Source organism: Xenopus tropicalis, chromosome 1, assembly GCF_000004195.4.
Source record: "Xenopus tropicalis strain Nigerian chromosome 1, UCB_Xtro_10.0, whole genome shotgun sequence".
NCBI lineage: Eukaryota > Metazoa > Chordata > Amphibia > Anura > Pipidae > Xenopus > Xenopus tropicalis.
In genome coordinates, this window is record NC_030677.2 from 174,071,954 (window position 1) to 174,095,292 (window position 23,339).

A 23,339-nucleotide genomic window follows, 5' to 3' on the forward strand; every position below is an offset into this window, starting at 1 on the left:
ATTCTTTTTAAATATTTCTGCAGGGCACAGAAGCCACAAAGTATAATTCAAGTAGCAATTAATAGAGTGGCATGAAACGTAGGGATATAAAACTGTCAGAACTCCAAATGTTGCAGGGCTATACCTGTCAGTATTTGAACATCAGTGGAGCTGAAAATATGCTTGTGACATATGGCGAGTCAAGGTTTGCCTGTTCCTGGGCTATTATACTGGCAGCGTGGGACATACACAGAAGGCAGAAAAAAGTGTCATTTAGAAAGGTCATAAGTAGCTTGTGCCCTGATACAGGCTCTCTACATCCCAAAGGAAAGGTTTATACAAAGTAATAGGGCAATTTTCTAGTAATGGGCAGTTAAGGAAAAGATAATGTGTGCACAAAATACTCAAGTAATAGGTCTCTACCAACCCAGAGGGACCCCAATGCTGCTGTGGTGATTAAAAACTGAAGATGCTAAATGGGAAAAAAGCTAAAATACAGTCTCTGCTTGTATTAAAGAATATTATATAATATTCACATAAAATAAGCACTTTAATATATGCCAAGTGCTGTACAATTCAAATATTTAATAACCTCTACACTCAAGTAGAGGTGAGGTAACTAAGGGTTAATGTAACACCTGGGATAAGCCCCTTGACCAAAAATAAACAAACAAACCCCATACAAACTCCCCCAAACTATGATGTTTAAAATCATGTTTGTTATGTGAAAAAGTATGCTTGTGTTCAAGCAGATCTGCTTTTCATATTTGTAGTTCTTCCACTTCTTGCCTAGTCATTCATGTTTGGGCTTTTCCTGTATGTAACCCTTTTCTTACAAGTAATCTGGCCAGGATAACAGTGCTTTGGGAAAGGGTGCTTTTCCTGTAACATAAGTTTAAACCCCTAAATGAAGGTTCTATGTTGTGGCAGTAGGTCACTTCCCCTGCTGATGATGTAGCACCTATATTGTTGGCAGGAAAAGGGTTAAACTATTTTCTGAAACTGTCAGGAAATGGTAACAACTACTTTCCCCTGATTTCCTAATGCCAATCTATGTAACAATTAATAAAAAAGGCAAAAACAACATTTTTCTATTCAATACAGAGCAACATTCCATTGCTTGTGTTCTATGATGCAGGGCCGAAAATCGAAGCTATTTTGTAAATGGAAGTAATGGAAAAAACCTTTATAGCAAAAGCATTTATATAAAGATATATTGCGCAACAAAGCCAAGAATCAATATTTTTGCAACATCATCCTTTGGTGAAACAAAAAAAAGCATATGGCCTATCCCTAGCAGCATTATATTCACAAACCTAATTATACACGGAAGCATTTCATGGCAGACACTAACTATAACTCAGCATTTCCTCGTGGCAAATTATCTTCCTTGGGCTTGATAAAAAAAAAAAAATACACATTTGCTTTATAAAAAAAAAAAAAAAAATTACAAAAAGTGCACATCAGATCTGGGAATATCACAAATAGTTTTTTAAAATTAATTTACAAATAATGCATAGTACAGTACACACTGTGTCACAGGTTAATAAAGGCAATAAAACAAGGGCATTAAGTTGCTTTTATTTTGAGACTTTTGTGTTATTTGAAGTAATGCTTGTATTGATTTTTTTTTTCTTTTGTGACTGCAGAACCAGGAAGTCTCAGAGAAATTACTCAATTACGGAAATTACTGTTCAAGACTTCCCAAACTTAAAAAAATAAAACTTGCCTCCTAAAACCTGTCAAAATGCCAAGTCAATTGGAAGTATAATTTCAACATTTCATGCAAGTTTGATATTCAAAGGTTTAACAATGCAACAACATCACAAAGGATTTGTTGTCTTATTCTGTTACTTGAAAATACAAATATATATAAAATGCCCTTTAGACTCAAAAATGTGCATTAGAGTAAAATGTGTTGGTTTTACCATACTGCGCAAATGCAAGCCTAGGGCTCCAAGTCCAGTGATTACCACTGTCTGGTGAGAAAGGTATATTAAATATACAAAAGATATTAGAGAGAGAACACTAGAAAGGTATCTGTAACAGTTCAGGAGCACTACAGTGAACTTAAGCACTGGTAGGAAATCAATGACACAACCAGACACTGGTGCCAATGGAGTGCTACATAATTAGAACTACAGGACTAATAACATGTCATTTGGAATATCTGCACATGAAACAGAGTTTTAGCTGCTAACACCTAACACTACACAAAAACTAGAGTTGGGTTTTGGATTTGCCAAATCTGAGCACCTTGTGCAGATTTCAAGTAGCTTTCAAGTCTAACTGAATTGTGCGAAGAACCATATGCCAAACTGTCTGCGGCACTTGACTCTAGAAGGTGGCAATTTTTTTTTTTGAATGATTCAATTTTTTAGGGTATTTTGATCATATCTGAATATGCAAATCACAGTATTTGAGTGAATATTTTGTGGAGGATTTAGTATTGACCAAATCTTAAAATGATGGATTTGGCATATCCACATTAACAACATGTGTTTGCAGTAAAAAAAAGTCAGGTTGAATTCCATAAACAAAAAAAAAAACAAAAAAAACATAAGTAAATGTGAAGATGAATGATTAAACACTACAAACTCAGATGCATGTTTATGGTTTTGTGCACAAAAATGATTATTATAAAAATATATCTCTCTGTAAATCTGCTGATAACCAATGACACAATCAACAGGTCTTAGGGCAAAAGTGTAATTAGAAAAAATAAAAACGTCAGGTTTAAGCAGTGCCTAATCTACAGACGGAATGGGCATTAGAACAAGGACTGTAACATGCAACACTTGGCAAAACATTTCCATAATTAGGAATAAAATGGTTAGTTGTGGGCCAGATTCAGTACTAAGGTTTGCTCTACTGGCGTTAATGGCTTACCTTGAGCCACCCTCCCAATTCGAAAGCTTTTATTCCCATTCTGGTCTTTAACACTATCGACATGCACTTTCCTTATTCATTATATATAGCGGTTGTTGTTCTAAAGAGGGAGATACTACACTGCAGGTCTGTGACAGCATTCACAGATAAAAGGTCATAGATTAATATATACAATATGTTGCTGTTCTGGAGGCTGCGCACACTTACTAAGGTTTCCTTAATGGTTAGGCTATACTTTACTCCTCTGCTAAGAAGACAGTAAGGCAGGAGAGTACCGTATATACTCGAGTATAAGCCGATCCGAATATAAGCCGAGGTACCTAATTTTACCTAAGAAAACTGGAAAAGGAGAAGAGGGTCAACAAAAACAATATGAGTACTACCCCACGCTCATTGCACATTGGCAAACTGGCAGCAGACCCAGTCCCGGAAGACACGTAAGGGGAAATAAGTATTGCAAGTGGGAGCCTAGGCCAGGGCACTGGAGGGTCTGGTTGCGGGTGGCCTAATTTGCACACAAAGGAGAGAGGGTGCTAGTCTGGAGGGACCCATGGCACCCGACTCGAGTATAAGCCGAGGGTGACTTTTTCAGCACATTTTGGGTGCTGAAAAACTAGGCTTATACTCGAGTATATACAGTAAATGGAATGGGGGTTAACCAACCAGAGTTCCTTCTTTAGGCTCTTTCACACAAACAAGGCAGACTTCATGGATATATCTAGTGCTCATGGCATACCATGAAGTATAGATAACAGTGAAGCAGCCAGGCAGGAACAAGAGGAAAGAAGTACTAGGCCAACCTAATCATTAGATGTGTATATTCTATGTTCTCATGCCAGTGAAAGCTTTAATTGAAAAAAAAAAAAAAAAGTTTACTACAGTTTTGAAGTAGAATGTTGAAGTATCAGCTCATAAATATCTGTAGCACTACTCACGTGTTCATTTAATTATTGGTCACTGATATGTCTTCTTTTATTACTGCTGAAGGTATGATGTAGGGCTTGGTAGCAGAGCAAAGACTCAATAGGTTGGGGCACTAATGTATAACAGCTCCATCTTACTCGATCACTGCCCCTTCCCCTATTGTGACAACAGTATTGTAACAAAATCCTCTTACAATAAGACAGTTGTGCAAATATAGTAAACATTTCAGTTCTTTTTTGTGGGTTTGTTTGTTAGATTTAAAGTAGGACATACTGTAAACATTGTTATAGATAAAATATATAAGACCAATTAAAACTGTACCCCCAGAATGAATAATTAAACAACAGAGTTTAAATCATATTAAAACTAAGTGGCCTATTAAGTAATCTTGCCAAACTGGAATATATATCAGTAAATATTGCTCTTTTACACCTTTTCCCTTGAGCCACCATTTAGTGATGGGCTGTGTGCTCCCTCAGAGATCAGCTGACAGGAAATGATGCAGCTCTAACTGTAACAGGAAGTAGTGTGGGAGCAAAAGGCAGAACTCTGTCCATTAATTGGCTGATGTGACCTAACATGTATGTGTGCCCTTGGCTTGTTTGTGTGAATCATATGATCCCAGGGGGCGGCCCTTAGTACTTAAAATGGCAATTTTCTATTTAGGACACTGAAATGGTGATGTAAATATTCTTTACTACAAACACTAAAATGGAGAAACACTCTCTAAGTAAGTGTTCTGTAATCATTTTTGATTGGAACCAAATTAAATCTTGTCACCAGCTTTGCCAAGATTTTCTTTAGAAGAATGCTTTAAATACTAATGAATACTAATTTATACTATTAAACACATTCTGTCTTGTCTGCCTAAAGTTTTGACCCACTTAAAACAGCATAACACATTTTTTCTCTTAGAAATAGTAAATGACAGAAGATTACAATAAAAATGTAAAAAAAAAAAAAAAAAAAAAAAAAATCTTTTAGTTCCTTTTGTTAAAATGAATTCAAATAACATAACATGGGATATAAAGGCCACAAGCGCTGTCTGATGCCTTTAAAGAGGCAGTATGAGCCTTTCTTCAACAGTTTAATGAATAGGGCTTGGGCTGAACTTGGCACCTATTGTTCTAATCACAAAAAATCTATGGGTTCCATTATTTACTGAGCTAAACAGGGCAGAGAGGGAGGTCAATCTACTCCAAGTTTGGTCTTTACTTGTGATCTAATTATCTCATTTGCAAACAGATAATCCTCCTAGATAATGGACTTCTGTTTATCTGGTAATTATCTACCGTAAGGACCAAACATGAAAAAACCTCAGTTTGCCTGTTTAAAGAAATATCAAAACAAAATATTTTTCCTGATTAAAACAATAGGCAAAAAGCATGTTTAGCACAATATCTATTCCTTAAGCTGATCCTGAAAAGCCTTTAAAATGCCCTAAATTATTCATTTTTGACAATACACCATTTTCAATCCAATTTTAAAAAAAATAATGTGTTGAATAAATGGTTTCTAAGTCGATGTATACAGGTCGCAGGTACTGTATTTTAAAAGTGCATTAAAGGGAACACAAACTGATAAGAGGGTAATGTCTAGTCACAGTGGTATTGTGAAACTGAATCTTGAGAGTTCATTCTCTTATTACAAAAGCAGGCAGGAAACCACAGTAGTTACATTAGTCAACATCAAACTATGGTCCATACTTATAGGACGGTGCAAAGGTTAAGCTTTCTTTATCCCCATCTCTGGAAACGGAAGATGGACAATGATAAATAATAGCACAATGTGCAGTACTGTTAGTGAACTAGTAAGCGGTTAAATGTTTGAAAACGTTGGGGATTATAGTGCATTACTTTGAAGGTTAGGGTGATATGTACAAAGTTTTTATATTGACATTGTTTAGTGAAGTCTCACAAGACATAAAAATGCTGCCATATGGTGGGGCCTTTTATGATATTTAATAATCAAGGCATATGCAGAAAAACTAAATATGGCAGCAAACAGAGTATTTGGTTAAGTCCCTGGGTGTAGGGAAAAACACACCAGAATAGGCTACTAGGATAAAAAAAAAAAAACAACGAAAGTCCATGACCGGTTACCACTATGTTATTTTCTTTTTGATTAAAGAAAGTTCTTTCTGCATTTCACTGAACTTTGGACGATTCTCTGGTTTGTATTCCCAACACTTTTGCATTATTCTGAACACTTCCTCAGGACAATTCTGTGGAGCAGACATTCGGTATCCTAAAAAAGGCAAGAAACATTCAGATTATATGGCATAACATACATTTTATAAAAACAATCTTAGTTTTATAAATACCTAACTTAAAAACTTCTGCTGGGTTCAAAAAAGCAAAAGTAACGCTAAACAACAAACTTGTAATGTTGGGCCACAAAAGAAAAAACCAGAATAGTGAGTAGAATTTTTAGTTTACAAAGGATTAGCCCAAAAACAAACCAATGTGCGTAAACTGTTTAAAAAGATTGCTGACAAACAGACCAAAAACCTTTAGGGTGATGTCCCACGGGGACTGAAATGCGTTTCCAATGGCAATAAAGTGAATCGCCAGTAGAAGTTGTGTGAAGATTCCTGCAGGAGGTAGGAATGGGGGCAACTTATCTCCCTGTGGGACATCACCATTAAGATATTACTCTGTTATGTATTTATTTTTTGTGTAAAATGTGGTAATTTGACAAGACTGGAAAAGAAAGCCAAATCATGCCATATAGTGGCTACAACTTCTCGTAGCAGAAAAGAAAAATCCCCTTGGATTCAATTCTTCTAGGATATCTATTTCCCAGATATATCTGGTATCAGTGGGTTACCTCACTTTTATGAGCTTGTGGGAAGTGTAATACAAGCTAAGTGTTTTTTTTTTATCTTGCAGAGGCCAAAATATCATTTACAAAATGTAACAATGTATTTACATATCTCTACATGCCAAGCGGTTTAGGCAATCATGTGTATATGTAGTAAAAAACTACTCAGAAGAAAAGCATTTATGTTTATGATGCTTTGACTTTTATCACCAATTCTGTGTCAATTTCTCAGCTGGCTTAAAAAAAGGAACCACTGTTTGGTTGCTATGGGTTACTGCCCAGGTGCAAAAAAGCCCAGGTGTAGTAGCCTATAACAACCAATCAAAAATAGCATTTACTGTAAAAGTAAACATCTTATTGGCTACCATGGGTTACTTTACTTCTTAGTACATTTGCAGGCAGTGCATATTGTTTGCATGAGCCATGTCAGCCATATAAAATACTTTTGCACATTATTATACATATTTGGGCTGTCTGAATTTCACGTGGCCTGAGAAATCATAAGCATATTGGGTATCAAACTATTTTCCCTCATAAAATGCCCCTAAACTGAAAGAACACAAAATGCAAGTGCTACTCCTGCATTAAATTTTTATGCCAGAAAATTAGCAAATAATGTTGATATATAAAAGTTGATACTTGCATTTAAAAGTTTATGTGATTAGGCAGCTGCTAAACCAAAGGCTTAAACTCACTCATAAAATGCTTCCGATAATTAAAGTAAATGGCAAATCTCATACAGCTTTCTATCAGAAGACACTTCTCTCAAGTTAAAGACATAATTTACTACCTATTTAATTTTACAATGCCACTATGACCAATGTTATGCCAACCCCTTGGGCAAATGTATTGTATTATGCTTTTTCAATAGACAATAGAGCACCTGCATAATCACAATATTAGGCAAAAAACTTTCCAAGGCAGACCTTTACCAATATAAAACTATGCAAGTCATCCACTTATAGCTGGAGATTGCAATAATGTTGCAAACCTATTAACTGATAGCAACCACCCCTCCAAAACTCATAGACCTCTTTACTCTATTCCCAAAATGCAAAACATTTTACACCAATTTGTTTAGGCCCTTGGCACCTCCTGCACCCCTAAACTCCTGGTGGGCCCAGGTGTGGGCCTTCCTGCTCCTGACCATTTGGCCTGTTTCATGGTTATTTCCTATTTCTGAATGGGAATAAAGAGGAGAAATAGATGGAAGAATAGATGCTAGCATGTAAATAAAATAGACTAGGAGAATAAAGAGGTTGGGCGAGGAAAGAAGGAAAAATAGGTGGAAAGCGGGCCTAGGGTCTAAAGTTTTTGGTGGGCCCCTGGGGTCCCAGTCCTACGCTGCCCTTGTAAGTTATGAATGTTACTTAACCCTTTTCCACTTGTTCACGTGCTTGCTGATTGGTCATTCCTGGGTACGGGCACACTCCTAAGCTGAATGTTTCCCAGAGAAGTATTCCAAAACTCCATACATCACTCTCCGAACTGTACCGGCCTTGAGAGGATTAAAGAAATTAATTAAAAAAATAAATTAACAGGTTTTAAGGTAAGATAGAAGGATGAAAAATTGTCATTTCTTAAAATTGACTGCCACCTTTATTACATTCATTTCTGATTTCTCTTTATGCTACTGAGACTAAATTTTTATTCATCTGTATATTTTTAACCAAACCTATAAGTTAAATATTAATATATTCTGTAGAGAAACTAAAAACACGCTGAAAACAGCATTGCTACCTATGAAATAATTCCAAATCCTATTTATTAAGTTCAGCAAAATAAACTATACTTACACTATATAAATTATTGAAATCACATTTCCTTTGTTCTTTAGGAATCCACAATTAGAGCACACGGACTGCGTCATTTTGTGGAAACCTATGTATGTATGTATGTATAACTTTATTTATAAAGTGCTACTTATGTATGCAGCGCTGTACAGTAGAATAGATTAATACAAACAGGGGGTTATTAAGATAATAATAAATAAATACAAAGTATAACAATAAATACAAAAAAAATACAAGATACAGTTGCAATAAGTTGAAAGTCAGACACAAGAGGATGGAGGTCCCTGCCCCGTAGAGCTTACAATCTATATCAAGGCAAGCTTTGCTTTATGCCAAAATGAATGGTATTTGTCAGAAAGGGGTACCTGACTCCCACACTATGTAATTAGAGAGAGTGAGGAGGGAGGAGACATGTGAGAGGAGCAGAGACATCTATGAAGGGCCGAAGTGAAGTGATTGCAGTGTCTGAGGCATGGAGATTTGTAAATGAGTTTATAACAAGTATCAATCTTTTAATTAAAAAAATAAAATCAGTTTCTTGCTTAATTTGAAAGGGACTTTTATTACAGTTTCTGGGTGAAAGTTAAGTAGCCACAAAAGCATAATATTAAAGTGCCTTAAAGAGCTCGCCATTAAAATCTCTTTAGGGGCAACCAAGAATAAGGGCTAAGGCTACAACCTGCCCACGTGCCATTATTCATAGGGGTCAATACGTAAATCTGGACCTTCCTTGTGCATTTAATCACCCTATATTGTCACAGAGATTGAATTTAGCTTTCAGGTTTTTCTTTGGTTTACTAAACAAAATTGATAGCTAGTGCGACAGCTATTCGTATTTGCAGAATATTCCTTCCTTGCATGTTCTGCCTGTTACACGCATCCAACATTTTGTTTGCATGTAAATAACACTCACCACAGATATCTTCAAATGAAATATAGTAATTACATCTAGCTTTAAATCATTTGTATACCTGCTATTCATAGAGAAAAACCATTTTTAGCACTAAATAAAAAATGGTGCCATTTGTAAATATGTTTCACAAAATTAATTTACTTTTGTATTAAAGGATATGAATTTTAATTATGTTAAAATGTATGACTGTGGGGAAATATATAATGATCCCAACTGCAATTTAAAAACAAATAATTTGTCTGTTGGATTTGACTTTAAAGGGGAACTATCATGAAACTAAAAATGTAGGACCTGTTATCCAGAATGCTTGGGACCCAGGGATTTCCAGATAAGGGATCTTTCCACAATTTGGATCTCCTACCTTAAGTCTGCTAATAAAATTATTTAAACAGTAATTAAAGCCAATATGATTGTTTTGCCTCCAATAAGGATTATGTATATCTTAGTTGCGATCAAGTACAAGGTACTGTTTTATTATTACAGAGAAAAAGGGAATCATTTAACCATGAAATAAACCCAATATGACTGTTCTGCCCCCAATAAGGGGTAATTATATCTTAGTTGGGATCAAGTACAGGTACTGTTTTATTATTACAGAGAAAAGGGAATCATTTAACCATGAAATAAACCCAATAGGGCTGTTCTGCCCCCAATAAGGGGTAATTATATCTTAGTTGGGATCAAGTACAGGTACTTTTTTATTATTACAGAGAAAAGGGAATCATTTAACCATGAAATAAACCCAATAGGGCTGTTCTGCCCCCAATAAGGGGTAATTATATCTTAGTTGGGATCAAGTACAGGTACTGTTTTATTATTACAGAGAAAAAGGAAATCATTTAAAAAAAATTGAATTATTTCTTAATAATGGCGTCTATGGGAGATGGCCTTTCCGTAATTCAAAACTTTCTGGATAACGGGTTTCTGGATAAGGGATCCTACACCTGTATAGACTTCATCTCATGGAAATAAAGACTTGAATCCTGCATATTCAGGCAGATTGCTTAAATGGAATTTTGTCATGGGAATGTATATTCTTTACAAAACACATTAGTTAATAGAGCTTCTCGAACAGAATCCTGCATTGAAATCTTATTTTCAAAAGAACAAACATTTTTCAAAATTTAATTTTGAAATCTCACATAGGGCTAGATATATTCTTAGTTTTCTAGGTACCCTGTGCTCTGATAAACTTCAGTCACACTTTACTGCTGAGCTGGAGTGATAACATCCCCTCCCTTTCCCACAGCAGCCAATCAGCAGAACAATGGGAAGGAAGCAAGATAGCAGCTACCTGACACCCGCATTGCTAAAAATGCTTCCATGCCCCGCTAGTGGTATATAAGAGAATAGCACTCAATAGTAAAAATCCAAGTCTGGCTCAGCCAAGTCATGGCAGTTCTATTGTGTAGCACTGGCTACTACTGAAAGCTCAGAATCAAGTACTTTGCACTGAGATTGCGCCTACACACCAAAAATTTAGCTAAAAATACATTTATTGGTTCAAGAATACAATTTTTAATGTTTAAATTATTTCCAATGTGAACAGTGTAATATAGTAGTAAAAACTTCACCATAAAAATCATGACAGAATCCCTTTAAATGAAAACGATATAATGACTAGTTAACCAACAGATAATAAGATATAAAAGTGACCTATTAAAGTATCTTATCAAACTGCAATATATATCAGTAAATATTGCCCTTTTACATTGTTTCCCTTGAGCCGTCATTTAGTGATGGGCTGTGTGCTCCCTTAGAGATCACCTGACAGGAAATAATGCAGCTCTAACTGTAACAGGAAGAAGTGGGGGAGTACAGGACCATTTATGAAATTCTATTTATCATAATAGTTCCCAATTAATTGTAGGTGGGTCATACAGAGAAATCTCTTTTGTTAGAGGAGGTCACCAAAAGAGCAGCCTTTTGCCAGATTTTCACATACAGTTAGTAAGCCAAATGGGGTTTATCCAACTGTTTGGCCCCCATGCCCCTGGCCATTGCAAAGCCATAAGAAGGCAGCATAAACGGTCCAATGGAGTCCTTGCATAATAGGATTTTTTTTAAACCTGCCTGTTAAATATGTGGCTGATCCATGGGAACATATTGATTAAAAAAAGCAGTCATTTAGAACTGTGTATGGGAAAAACTTGGATAGGAGTGGCTAAGACAGGACCCATTGTTAGCCTGTGTATGGCTAGCTTAAAGGAACAGTAACACAAAAAAAAAAAAAAAAATGTTTTAAAATAATTAAAATATAATGTACTGTTGCAATGCACTGGTAAAAGTTGCGTGTTTGCTTCAGAAAGACTACTATAGTTAATAGAAATAGATGCTGTGTAGCCATGGGGGCAGCCATTTCAATTGAAAAAAGGAGAAAAGGCACAGGTTACATAAGAAGATACCAGATAAACTGTGTAGAATACAATGGGAATCTGCTACTTATCTGTTATCTGCTTAGTAACCTGTGCCTTTTCTCCTTTTTTCAATTTAAATAGCTGCCCCCATGGCTACACAGCAGGGTATTTATATAAACTGCTGTAGTGTTTATGAAGAAAACACACAACTCGCGAGTCTTTTTCGGCGATTTGCGCGAAATCGCGCCGCCGCGTCTGCCATCCCGCTGGCGACTTACATGTTCGCCGGTGGGATGGCAGGGGTAGGCAACTCGGGGAGATTAGTCGCCCGCGAACAGGGAGTTAATCGCGGGCGACTAATCTCCCCCGTGTGCCAGAGCCCTTACCAGTGCAGGGCAATAGTATATAATATATTAATTATTTTTATACACTTTCATTTTTTGGTGTTACTGTTCCTTTAAAGAACAGTAACACCAAAAAATGAAAATGTATAAAAGTAATTCCAATATTATGTACTGCTGCCCTGCACTGGTAAAACTGGTGTGTTTGCCTCAGAAACATTACTATAGTTTGTATTAAAAATGCAGCTGTGTAGCCATGGGGGCAGCCATTCAAAGGAGAAAAGGCACAGGCACAAACAGATAACAGATAAAACACTACTGTATTCTACAGAGTTTATCTGTTATCTGCTACGTAGATATTGTTTATTCTTTTTCCAGCTTGAATGTGTGAAAAGTAATAAATGTATAAATTACACTAGATATGCATTGTTTTCTAGAGTCACTTGTGGATAGGTGACTGAAAACAATCAGCTTCTTAAAAAAAATACCTAAGGTGAAGTCTGTTACATTTATTAGAAAACAGCAAAAATAGATGTTTAAATCATAGAGCACATTTGAAACAGAACAGAATAGACTTTAACTTTACTTTATCTTTGAAAATAGAAGAAATATATGCAAAGCAATAGAACTGTCAAAGTAAAACTCAATGATACACAACAGCCCACTTTATAGATGGTTGTTAAGATTTTTTTTACTTAGGCCCACATATAAAATGTTTTAAATATATCTGATCATAAACTTTACTGGTCTCTACTCCAAGTTTAATTAATGTTGAAATGCAAAGATTAAACTATGTTTACTATGGAAAGGGAATTCAGTGCAGTAAATATGGTCCTGGGCCATTGGTTTCTGTAATCAAATTTTGTATGTTAATGTTAGGTCAAAATTAGCACTCACCAAGAAGCTAGACTAGGTAGTTAACAAGACATATTGTTTATAGTCTTTGCATGTAATCAATGGGAAAAAACCCAACTCACTGCCAAACTATTTTAAATATAAACGACAAGTTCTCGTACATCAAGCGTTCTTAAATCCATGTATATCTTTACATTCAAACTATAGTAGTATCTGTAAGAAGCGGCTGACTTTAAGATAACAATTATAAATGCAATGCTCACAAAATATGCCCAAGAAATAAGGGACAATTGTTTAAGATTTCTCTAAGCTCTGTTGTAGGCAGTCTTTAATGGATTTATAGATTATTTTGTTTTCAGAGCTTATATATGATTTGAAGAATAACAATCTATATTTATAAAGGTCACTGAACTAAACCATTAGTTTACAATAAATATGAAAAATATTTGAGATTAGTGGATTTAGTGTGCACTTATACTGAGTGCATGTTCCAGCTGTGATAAATAGTTATTTAGACTAATTTAACCATAATTAAGCCTCTTTAAAGTGCCAGTGGAAGTCACACTGGCTTTCTTATCTACTTATCAATTTCCCTGAGAACCAGGCATGCTATAATTCTACACTTCATTCATTTCATAAGTATATGCAATACTTAACTGTATTCTTAACATTGAAAAAAAGTGGGCAAAGAACACTGGAATGGTTTATTAGAATAATATGTTATCACAGAGATCAAAAATGCCACTTATTTGAAAAAGCTGTGATTAACGTATTTTATGATTTAATACTATATTACACTATTTACATTCTACCATTTAAAATGTTGTTCTTAAATGCATAAATGGATATTTTTAGTTGTAATATTGGTGTGTAGGCAGCCATTGTGCCTGAGTCTGAGCTTTCAGAAGGAGCCAGCGCTACTCATTAGAACTGCTTTCTAATTTTTTTTTCTCCTACTCCCATGTAACTGGGTAAGGGCCATGGTAGACAGGGAGAATAGTCGCCCACGACAAATCTCCCTTGTTGCAGGCGACTAATCTCCCCAATATGCCATCCCACCGGCTTGAATGTAAATTGCCGATGGGATGGAATATGTGGTGCCGCGATTTCCCGAAATTCGTCAGATTTGGATTTTTACTATTGAGTGCTGTTATCATATCGACCACTAGGTGGGGCATGGAGCATTGTTAGTGATACAGGTGTCAGGAAACTGTTATCTTGCTACTTTCCCATTATTCTGCTGGGTGGAGGGAGGATATGATATCACTTCACCTTGCAGTGCAGCAGTAATGGGTGACTGAAGTGTATCACAAGTCACATGGCTGAGGGCACCTGGAAAACTAAGAATATGGTAGCCCCACATCACAAAATGGATTTTAATTCAAGATTCTGCTGGAGTAGCACTATTAATTAATGTAAATAAAAAAGTTAAATGGATGACAAAACATGTTGGAGAATTTGAATAGTGCCCATCGACAGAATATCAATGATCTCAGTCTTCAAAACCATCAACCTCTTCACTGGCAAATATCCCAGTGGAAACTACCATTCTGTCCTCCCTACTACTCTAGAGCAGAACTGGAGCAGACCAGAAATGTTTTTTCTGGATTGGGTCCATTATCTATATCACATCTGTGGGCGCAGGTATTATAGTTATGATGTCATACTCAAAAGACAATGCAACGTTTTAATGAACCATAAAAACATCTGACCCATGGGCTTCTTATTGGGCTGCCCTGTGACAGATATGCCTTCTACACATGCTTGCATCACAATTTATTAAATAAATGTTACCCTGAAACAAAATTATACATTTCTTGAATAAAAACCCAAAGTCCAAATAATGCATGAGTAATTGGTAAATTGCGTGTGTGTTCGGTTTATCAAATGTCTATCCGTGAAAATTTAGAATTCCCAAAACCAATGGCCTTTAATTTTAACACTAAAAGGCAGATATATTACATTGATATTTTCCCCCGTTTTTCTGAATTTAACTTTTTAGCGATAAAAATTGTATATTTAGTTAATTACTTTAAAACATTATTATTTATCAAGTGTAAAAGCCACAAAAACCCTATTATAAAACCTTGCCACCAAAACTGGCAATGTAATGTAGAAATCAATAGTAGCTGTCTTTATCAAACTGTAAAACCTTTAAGGTTTTAGGGAATTTCAAGGTTTTTGTATTCTTATTTGTTCCTTATCTTTATTGTTTGTCCTTTTTATATTTAGGTTTTTTAGTAAATGAGTAGGCAATTCATGCTTTTTTTTTTTTTTTTCTTTTTAAAGGAACAGTAACACTAAAAAATGAAAGAGCTTTAAAGCAATAAAAATATAATGCACTGTTGCCCTGCACTGGTAAAACTGGTGTGTTTGCTACAGTAACACTACTATAATTTATATAATAAGCTGCTGTGTAGCCACGGGGGCAGCCATTCAAGCTGGAAAAAAGGAGAAAAGGCACAGGTTACATAGCAGATAACAGATAAGTTCTGTAGAATACAATAGTGTTTTATCTGTTATCTGCTATGTGCCTGTGCCTTTTCTCCTTTGAATGGCTGCCTCCATGGCTACATAGCAGCTTATTTATATAAATTATAGTAGGCTTTCTGAAGTAAACACACAACTTTTACCAGTGCAGGGCAGCAGCACATTATATTTTAGTTACTTTTATACACTTTCATTTTTTGGTGTAACTGTTCCTTTAAAGAAATGAGTTTAGTTGTGGTAGAAAAAAAAACCATGAAAATTACACAAATACAAATTTTAATAAATACACCATGTATTGTTTATGCGGGCCTGTATCAAATACATCTGCATTCACTTTGCTGCTACCCCTTGCAGGCATATATTCAACAGGCTTCTTTTAAATCAGCCCATTCTGTTTCCATGGTTTGGTTTTTAGCACCATGTGGATAATACATTCAAATTCAGTACTCAGTGACTACTAATACCATTCAGTGGCCTTAAAAGAAAACATTCAGTATGCATTCTGAGAGCGTGCTGCTTGGAGTACTTTTAAAAGTATAATTTTAAATTCCTTACCATAGTTGAGAGCCTCTGGGGCAGTCCATTTAATTGGGATCTGCTTTAAACCAGAAGATGAATATATTCCATCATCCTCTTGACGAGACATGCCAAAGTCACTGATTTTCAAAACATTATTCTCACCTACCAGGCAGTTGCGTGCTGCTAGGTCCCTAGGAAAAACAGAAGAGTGCCAGGGAAGAATTGCATTTACTCTGATTAGCAGATGCACAGACACAAGTAATTCTACAGATTGTGATATTTACCCTGTAGCAAAAAGCATTTTGTTTCACAAAATACATATTATGTAGTAGAAGAAAAAAATATGCAAACTTTACATCTTGCCTCGAAGGAACTTCTACATTACCAGTAATTTTTATGTTTCACTTGTAAACATCTTTTACAGTAAAACAACTTTTTAGAGTGTCTAAAATATGAATCTAAGCAGCAGTAAGAAATGCTGCTATTTGGGGACATCTGTCTGTAAGTTATCATTAGATAAAGGAAAACTAAACCTCCACAATAAATACTTAACCAACAGATTGTTTATATTATATTAAGTGGCCTATTAAAGTATTTCACCAAACTGGAATATATATCTCAGTAAATATTGCCCTTGAGCCTTCTTTTTGTGATGGTCTGTGCGCTTCTTCAGAGATCACCTGACAGAAAATAAGCTTTAACTGTAACAGGAAGTAGCGCTGGAGTAAAAGACAGAACTTTGTCCATTAATTGGATTATGTGACCTAACATGTATGTGTGCCTTGGTTTCTTTATGTGCACTGTGAATCGTGTAATCCCAGGGGCAGCCCATAATACTTAAAATGGCAATTGTCTATTTAGGATCAGCCAATGGCACATAATACTATTTTACTCAGCATCCTGGAACACTGGACCTTTTTTTTTCTCAAACACAAATCATTTCATCAGTTTTCCTAAAAGCCCAGTGAGTGTAATTTATTACAGGGGCATTAGAATTTATAAGGAGTTTCAGTCCTGCTGCCAGTAAGTGGCTAACATATGGCTAATGTTGTGGATTAATTCCCCACATACATGCATATCCAAAACAACAAACCCAAGTATGATAAAATGATATGACCCAACATTTATTTGTGTGAATCGCAGGATTCTAAGAGGTGGCCCTTTATTCTTAAAATGGTTTTCTATTTAGGATTACCCAATGGCACATACTACAGGTATGGGACCCGTTATCCAGAAAGCTTGGGACCTGGGGTTTTTCTGTAATTTGGATTTCCTACCTTAAATCTGCTAAAAAAAATAATTTAAACATTAATTAAACCCAATATGATTGCTTTGCCTCCAATAAGGATTAATCATATCTTAGTTGGGATCAAGTACAAGGTACTGTTTTATTATTACAGGGAAAAAGGAAATAATTTTTAAAAATGTGAATTAGATTAAAATGGAGTCTATGGGAGATGACCTTCCTGTAATTTGGAACTTTCTGCATAATGGGTTTCCAGATAAGGAGTTCGATACCTGTACTAAAAAAAGCATATTTAAAAAAAAAACCAAAAAAAACAACAAAGTATATTTTCATGAAAATAGTTTAGCAGGGTTTTTCTTATGAGTTGTTTATACAATATATATATTTTTATAGAGACGTACGTTATTTAGGGCTATAGTTTTTCTTTATTATGTCATCATCTGAGAAAAAGGGCTGGGAGTGAGCAGTCTGTCTAGGTAGTAAGAAAAGGAACTGGTGCAGCCACAAGAACTTGGGGGGGAAAAAAAGGCTAAAAAGTGTTAAATATTTACTCATATTGGTTTGAGGTGCTGAGATACTTCAGAAAAAGCAGGTTTCTGTTCTGGTTTCAGAAGAATGAATGTTAATTTGTATATGATGTATAAAATGATAAAAAACAGGTCCTGTTTTGCTGAAACCTCCTGCAGTGAATAAATTACAGACACAGACCAAGTTACACCGGGTGTCACTGTCTTTTCCTATAGAAAAGTTATTGCCACTTCGGTCAGTCTCCTATATTAACATTTTTCCAATTATAAAATGCAATTATTTTGGCCTTTAACTAGAACTAGTCATTTGACAGATCTAAAATGTGTAAGAAACACAATATCCCCCTTTGAGATATTTTGAATGCAAAAATTTACTACTACTATTTCCAATACCAAACAATTTAAGTCATTTGCCTTTATAAAACAGAGAATAAGAGAGCTCATATCCACAGATGCAGGGGGACACTTCATTTATTTCCATGCTTTATTTATGATCTATGGGAATATAAAAATGATAAGCTTCTCCTACTTCACAATTTATGACTGCAAGCCTATTTCACCAATCAACATTTCTTGAAGGTAGAACGTATTTAATCTCACTTGTTTAATATGGTATTGCGCAGTGACTGAAATAATGCCTCTATGTATGGGAATACTTCAACTGTACAAATGATTATGAAGATTAGAGGCTCATCCTTTTTAAAATGGCAATAAGCAGAGCCAAAGAACCAAATGTAATTAGATATTTTAGTAGCCAGCATATATTTGAAAGGAAATGGATGGATTCTGTGCCATTTTTTTAATGAAAGTTCACACTAATTCACAGTATTACATAAAGATAATAGGCAATACATTTAAACTGCATTACAAGTTTGGAGAATATATTTACATTATTCTCTACTGCATTATACAGTATCTTATGCTCACAAGTCAGCCAGTTAAACAATAAAGCTATTTTTAGGTCCTGGGTTATATATGCTTTGTGATCATGTTTTCATCTCTGGCACTGCTACAGACTCCCTTCCATTTTCAGCACCATCATTAATTATTCTTAAGAATGCTTCTTGTTCTTTCTCTTCCAGGTTGTAAATATAAAATATGTCTCAGCGCCATCTGACTACTTATCACTTAGACATACTAATTACACATCGACTGCTTTCACTGAGAAACACAAAAACATACACTATACGCATTTTTAACACACACAGAAAGGATGCTTAATGGATAAATCAATTAAGGTTGACTGATGGCTGTCATAGAATATAATTTTTTAAAAATGTCCCAAAAATGCTAAACACCAAAGCTAATGATAATCCCCTGCAATAAGGGATTGTCTGCCTCGGTAACATGCCTGTAATTACAGTAAAGGCCTTCTTCCTAAAATGATGGTTAAAACCTTTCTCTCCACTTCCAGTGAGTGTTTTATTGGCACCTGTAAATTCTGGAGATTACATTTAGGCTAAAGACATATGGGGCGACTCCAAGTATTTTGTTAACCAAGTAAAGAATAGTCCTGTAGGCAGAGGAATTTGCCCCCATTCACTTGTTTGCCAGCCCCTTGTAAATGTGGCTGTTTTCATATAATTTTCAAGTTTCTCTGTGCTTTTTTTTTTTTTTTAAATAAGTTTTCTGCTTCTTACTCAGTGTAGTTCAACCAATACTTTTTTCGTATAAAACAAAATGCATCAGTCCCTTGAAAGGTTTATCCTTTTATGAATTTTTTTTTTTTTTGTAACTTGTATTTTATTAAGGTTCAATACACACAGAGCATAAAGTATTCGCAGTTTTGTACATTATGATGATGCATATAAAAGGGAAGAAATATCAGACATTTCAGGCACATACATTGCATTTGTTATACTTTCCTTATGAGCATTTTCTAGTTTATCAAAATTATTTAAGCCATGTTAAGCATAGTTTAACAATGATATGTATGTTTTCGCTAAGTTGCAACGTTACCTGAGAGTAGTTACTGGACGTTATCGTGTGCGAATTATGCGTGTGAAGGAGAATTATTCTCAATGAGAGTTGGTATTGATACACTAACTTACTTAACTTAAAAGTAAAAAAGAAAATGAAAATGAGTAATATAGGTCAAAAGGTTGTGACCATATGCCTTATTATGTGCACAGAGTTGGTTGGATGTACTTGTTTATTGGATTATACTTGAGCTGGTGGGAACAATTCCCATGGGGTCCAGACCTTGAATCTTTTTATGAATTTTAACATTGCATTCGCCATAACTGTAGGCAGCTGGAATTATATGGCAACCTTGATGAATGACTATGATTTATCCATGCTTAGGTCTAATATATTATGCAAAATAAAGTATAGCACAGCAGCTGCTTTGAGTTTACATTCTTAGAAAAGTTAAATTTGTCATTCATAAAACAAAGCTGTCTCTCTGTAAGTTGTGTGATTTAAAATTTTTATTCTTTAACCAATTTCACTTGTGATACATACTATGTACTATGTGTGTATGTATATGATCAAGTCCCTGCCCCCAGCCAACACAAATATACATTCTGTGATGGCAATAAAATATTTAGTGGCATACCCGAAATGTTTGGATACTGAATCAAAACCTCCAGAAAGACACCGTGGCAACACATCAAAAATTTTAAATTCCACTTGAGGCCCAGCGACTGGAAAGAGCCTGACCTACAGTATATTCATTCAACTACAACACAGTATTTTTTACATCTGGAATTCAATACAGGCACATTTTTATCAGGCAAGCCATTTAAATATATCTTTACTAAACTTTACTTTTAGCTTAGCAAATTCATGTTAATGGCAAAACAGTAGTAATTTATAATGTATTTTAGTAGCCTTAAAAAGTGCTGCTTCAGGTTTCAAGCCTTTTGATGACAGATTCCACAATTGTAGCTGTCTGGTGAGCATTCACTCACTTTGTGCCTATCTGAACATTGGGGACACAACCATTGCTTCCCAACAAGGCTAGCAGCATCCATTAGAACAGTACCAGGAAGATGCAACAAAGGCACTATTAGTGACCTACAGGGCTGTATTGGTTCCTGTATATTACTTGATTTTGTATACTTATTTAACTTATGAATACTCTTGCTAAAAACAGGACTATTCAAGTCCAACTATTAATAACAACAGTATTCGTATAAATAAAAAAAAAAAAAAAAGAGACATTAGATTTAACCAAAAGTATAATGTTGTCAACCACATCCCCCCTCGAGTATGTAATTTATGTTCCTGTCATACAACTGCCTCCACTGTATTGAGAAACACAAAACAAAACTGGGAATACAACACCTGATCATTTTATCTTTAAATAACCACAAGAAATTCAATTTCATTCCTGTCTCAGCAAATTTCCTTTCAGCAGCCAAGAAAGCTTGGCTTAGGAAAAGCAACTTTTAATATCCTTCAGAAATATATTTCACATACAAAACAATATTAGCCCATGTACTACTACTCCATATGACAAAGGCTTTGGACACTACAGTTACAAGGATATAACCCTACTTATTCATTTTAACTTAAAAAAAACTAAATAAAATAGTAATTTCAATAGGTATAGGAAAGCAGGCATTTTAATATGGTATAATCTGCACAGGTATGTGCTTAACGTTTTGAAAACAACAAATGCCCTTACTTTTTCAATAAAGGTTTGGTAAGATAACATTGGATCAAAGCCCAGGACTTGGTAGCCTTATAGGTTTAGACCAGTGATCCCCAACCAGTGGCTCGCAAACAACATGTTGCTCACCCATTTTCAAATCTTTGGCTCAGAGGCAAAATTTGGAAGCAATTTTACTTCCTCTTACAGGTTAGCAGTCCACATGGGGCTACCAAATAGCTAATCACAGCCCTTATTTGGTATCTCCAAAGAACTATTTTCATGCTTGTGAGAAAATTCATATTTATACGCAAGATAAACTAAAGAAATGTAAATTATATTAAATCCTTTGCTCATATCTAACTAGGGTACTAGTTGCACAGAAGTTGTGTGGGCAGCCTTGCTTTACTCCCCAAGTCCAAAATATAATTATACTTAAAGAAGAAGGAAAGGCTGTCACTTGGGGGTGCCAAAATGTTAGGCACCCCCAAGTGACTTAGATCGCTTACCTTCTACCCCGGGCTGGTGCCCCTGTATGGAGAAAACAGCACCAGCCCGGGGTAGCAGCGATCGCTTCCTCCTTCCTCTCTCGCTGCGCGCGAATGCGCAGTAGAGTGAAAAGCCGAACTTTAACAGAGAAGTCGGCTTTTTCACTCTACTGCGCATGCGCCGGACTCGGAGTCTAGGGGAAACGAAGGCGGAAGGAGGAAGCGAATCGCCCCAGGTGCCCCGGGCTGGTGCGGTTTTCTCCTAATAGGGGCACCAGCCCTGGGTACGAGGTAAGCGATTCAAGTCACTTGGGGGTGCTTAACATTTTAGCACCCCCAAGTGACTTAGCCTTTCCTTCCCCTTTAAAATACTGTATACTGCTGAGCTGTATGTGTGAGCTAGGGAAGAGATGGATGTAAATGACAATGTTAATTCTTGCATTATAAGTTGGAAATATTTAAACAATAAAATTATGAAACAGGTTTAATATTTGAGTCTACCATAAAGGAGAACAAAAGCTTAACTACAGAAGTAGGGAAGAAATGTTTTACATTATGTTTTGCGTTTCTGTACCAGCCCAAAGCAACCCCAGCCCTTTAGCAGGGAAGGTCTGTGCTTCCAAAGATGCCCCAGTAGCTCCCCATCTTCTTCCCTGCTGATTCCCTGCACATGCTCTGTGCTGCTGTCACTTACTCATCTTAGGGACCCACTCACAATATACTGTATATATAGAATTTAAATGTCACAGTATAAAGGTAATTATTAAGTGTTATAGATTGTTAGTACATGCCAGCTCTAAAAACCAGTGCAATTAGCATCAGAATTTAATAATTAACCCTGTAGCATCAGGTTCTATGACAGACAAGGCTTATTTTATGCGACAACCCATAAGCTTAGCTTCTCAACAGCTGCCCAATTGCACTAAGCATGAATGTCACTGACACTGCTAACAAAATACAGTACGGTGACCCCCTGTGACAATACTTAAAAGTCCTGGATCATTACCTATATAGCCTTTAGGCTGGTGCAATATGTTCAATATATAAAATATGGACTTTCTAGCCATATTCATCTTTAGGGTCTAGTTCTCCTTTAATCATACTCAGTGGCAGTGAGACTGTAGTACAGAGCTGTGGGATATGTTGGCGCTTTATAAATAAATGTTAATGTAATTAGTAAGGACTGAAATTTTAGGAATGGAGACAGTTATCTTTACACACACTCCTCCACTATAATGATAACAAGGCAATGCACTTGAAGTAAGCAAACTATGGTTTTATTAAAGTACCAACATTTCAGTCTCCTTTGAGGACTATAGAACTATATTTTCCTCATTTTTTAAGTCCTGTGAGTGCATTGCCTTTTTTTTCTTCTTCTGTACATGTTCTCTTGCAGTTTGTACCCAGGCAATGTATCCTGAAGTGAGAGTGCAACTAATTTTCATTTTATATACATACAGACATATAGCATTGCTAAATACCCTTCCCACACATATGGTAAAGACATTTTGGATAAAGGAGAGCTTAAAATGCTACCCAAATATGGGTGACTAGAGGAACAACTCAACTAGAGTTGAAGTGGGCATAAAAAGAACTGTGC

At 35.7% G+C, this 23,339-nt stretch overlaps 1 protein-coding gene across 3 annotated transcripts in view; it reads right to left on the reverse strand.

Annotated features, from left to right (window-relative positions):
- Positions 1–4,765: 4,765 nt before the first annotated feature.
- Positions 4,766–23,339, reverse strand: part of fer (fer (fps/fes related) tyrosine kinase) — an 86,783-nt gene continuing 68,209 nt past the window's right edge. For all 3 annotated transcript variants that reach the window (XM_012962969.3, XM_012962967.3, XM_012962975.3), the window contains 3 exons: positions 15,920–16,074; positions 7,991–8,113; positions 4,766–6,039 (listed from right to left, as the gene is read on the reverse strand). In XM_012962969.3, the coding sequence (XP_012818423.1) occupies positions 5,897–6,039; positions 7,991–8,113; positions 15,920–16,074 (421 nt within the window). In that variant the 3' untranslated portion in view covers positions 4,766–5,896. The remainder of the gene's footprint in view (positions 6,040–7,990; positions 8,114–15,919; positions 16,075–23,339) is intronic.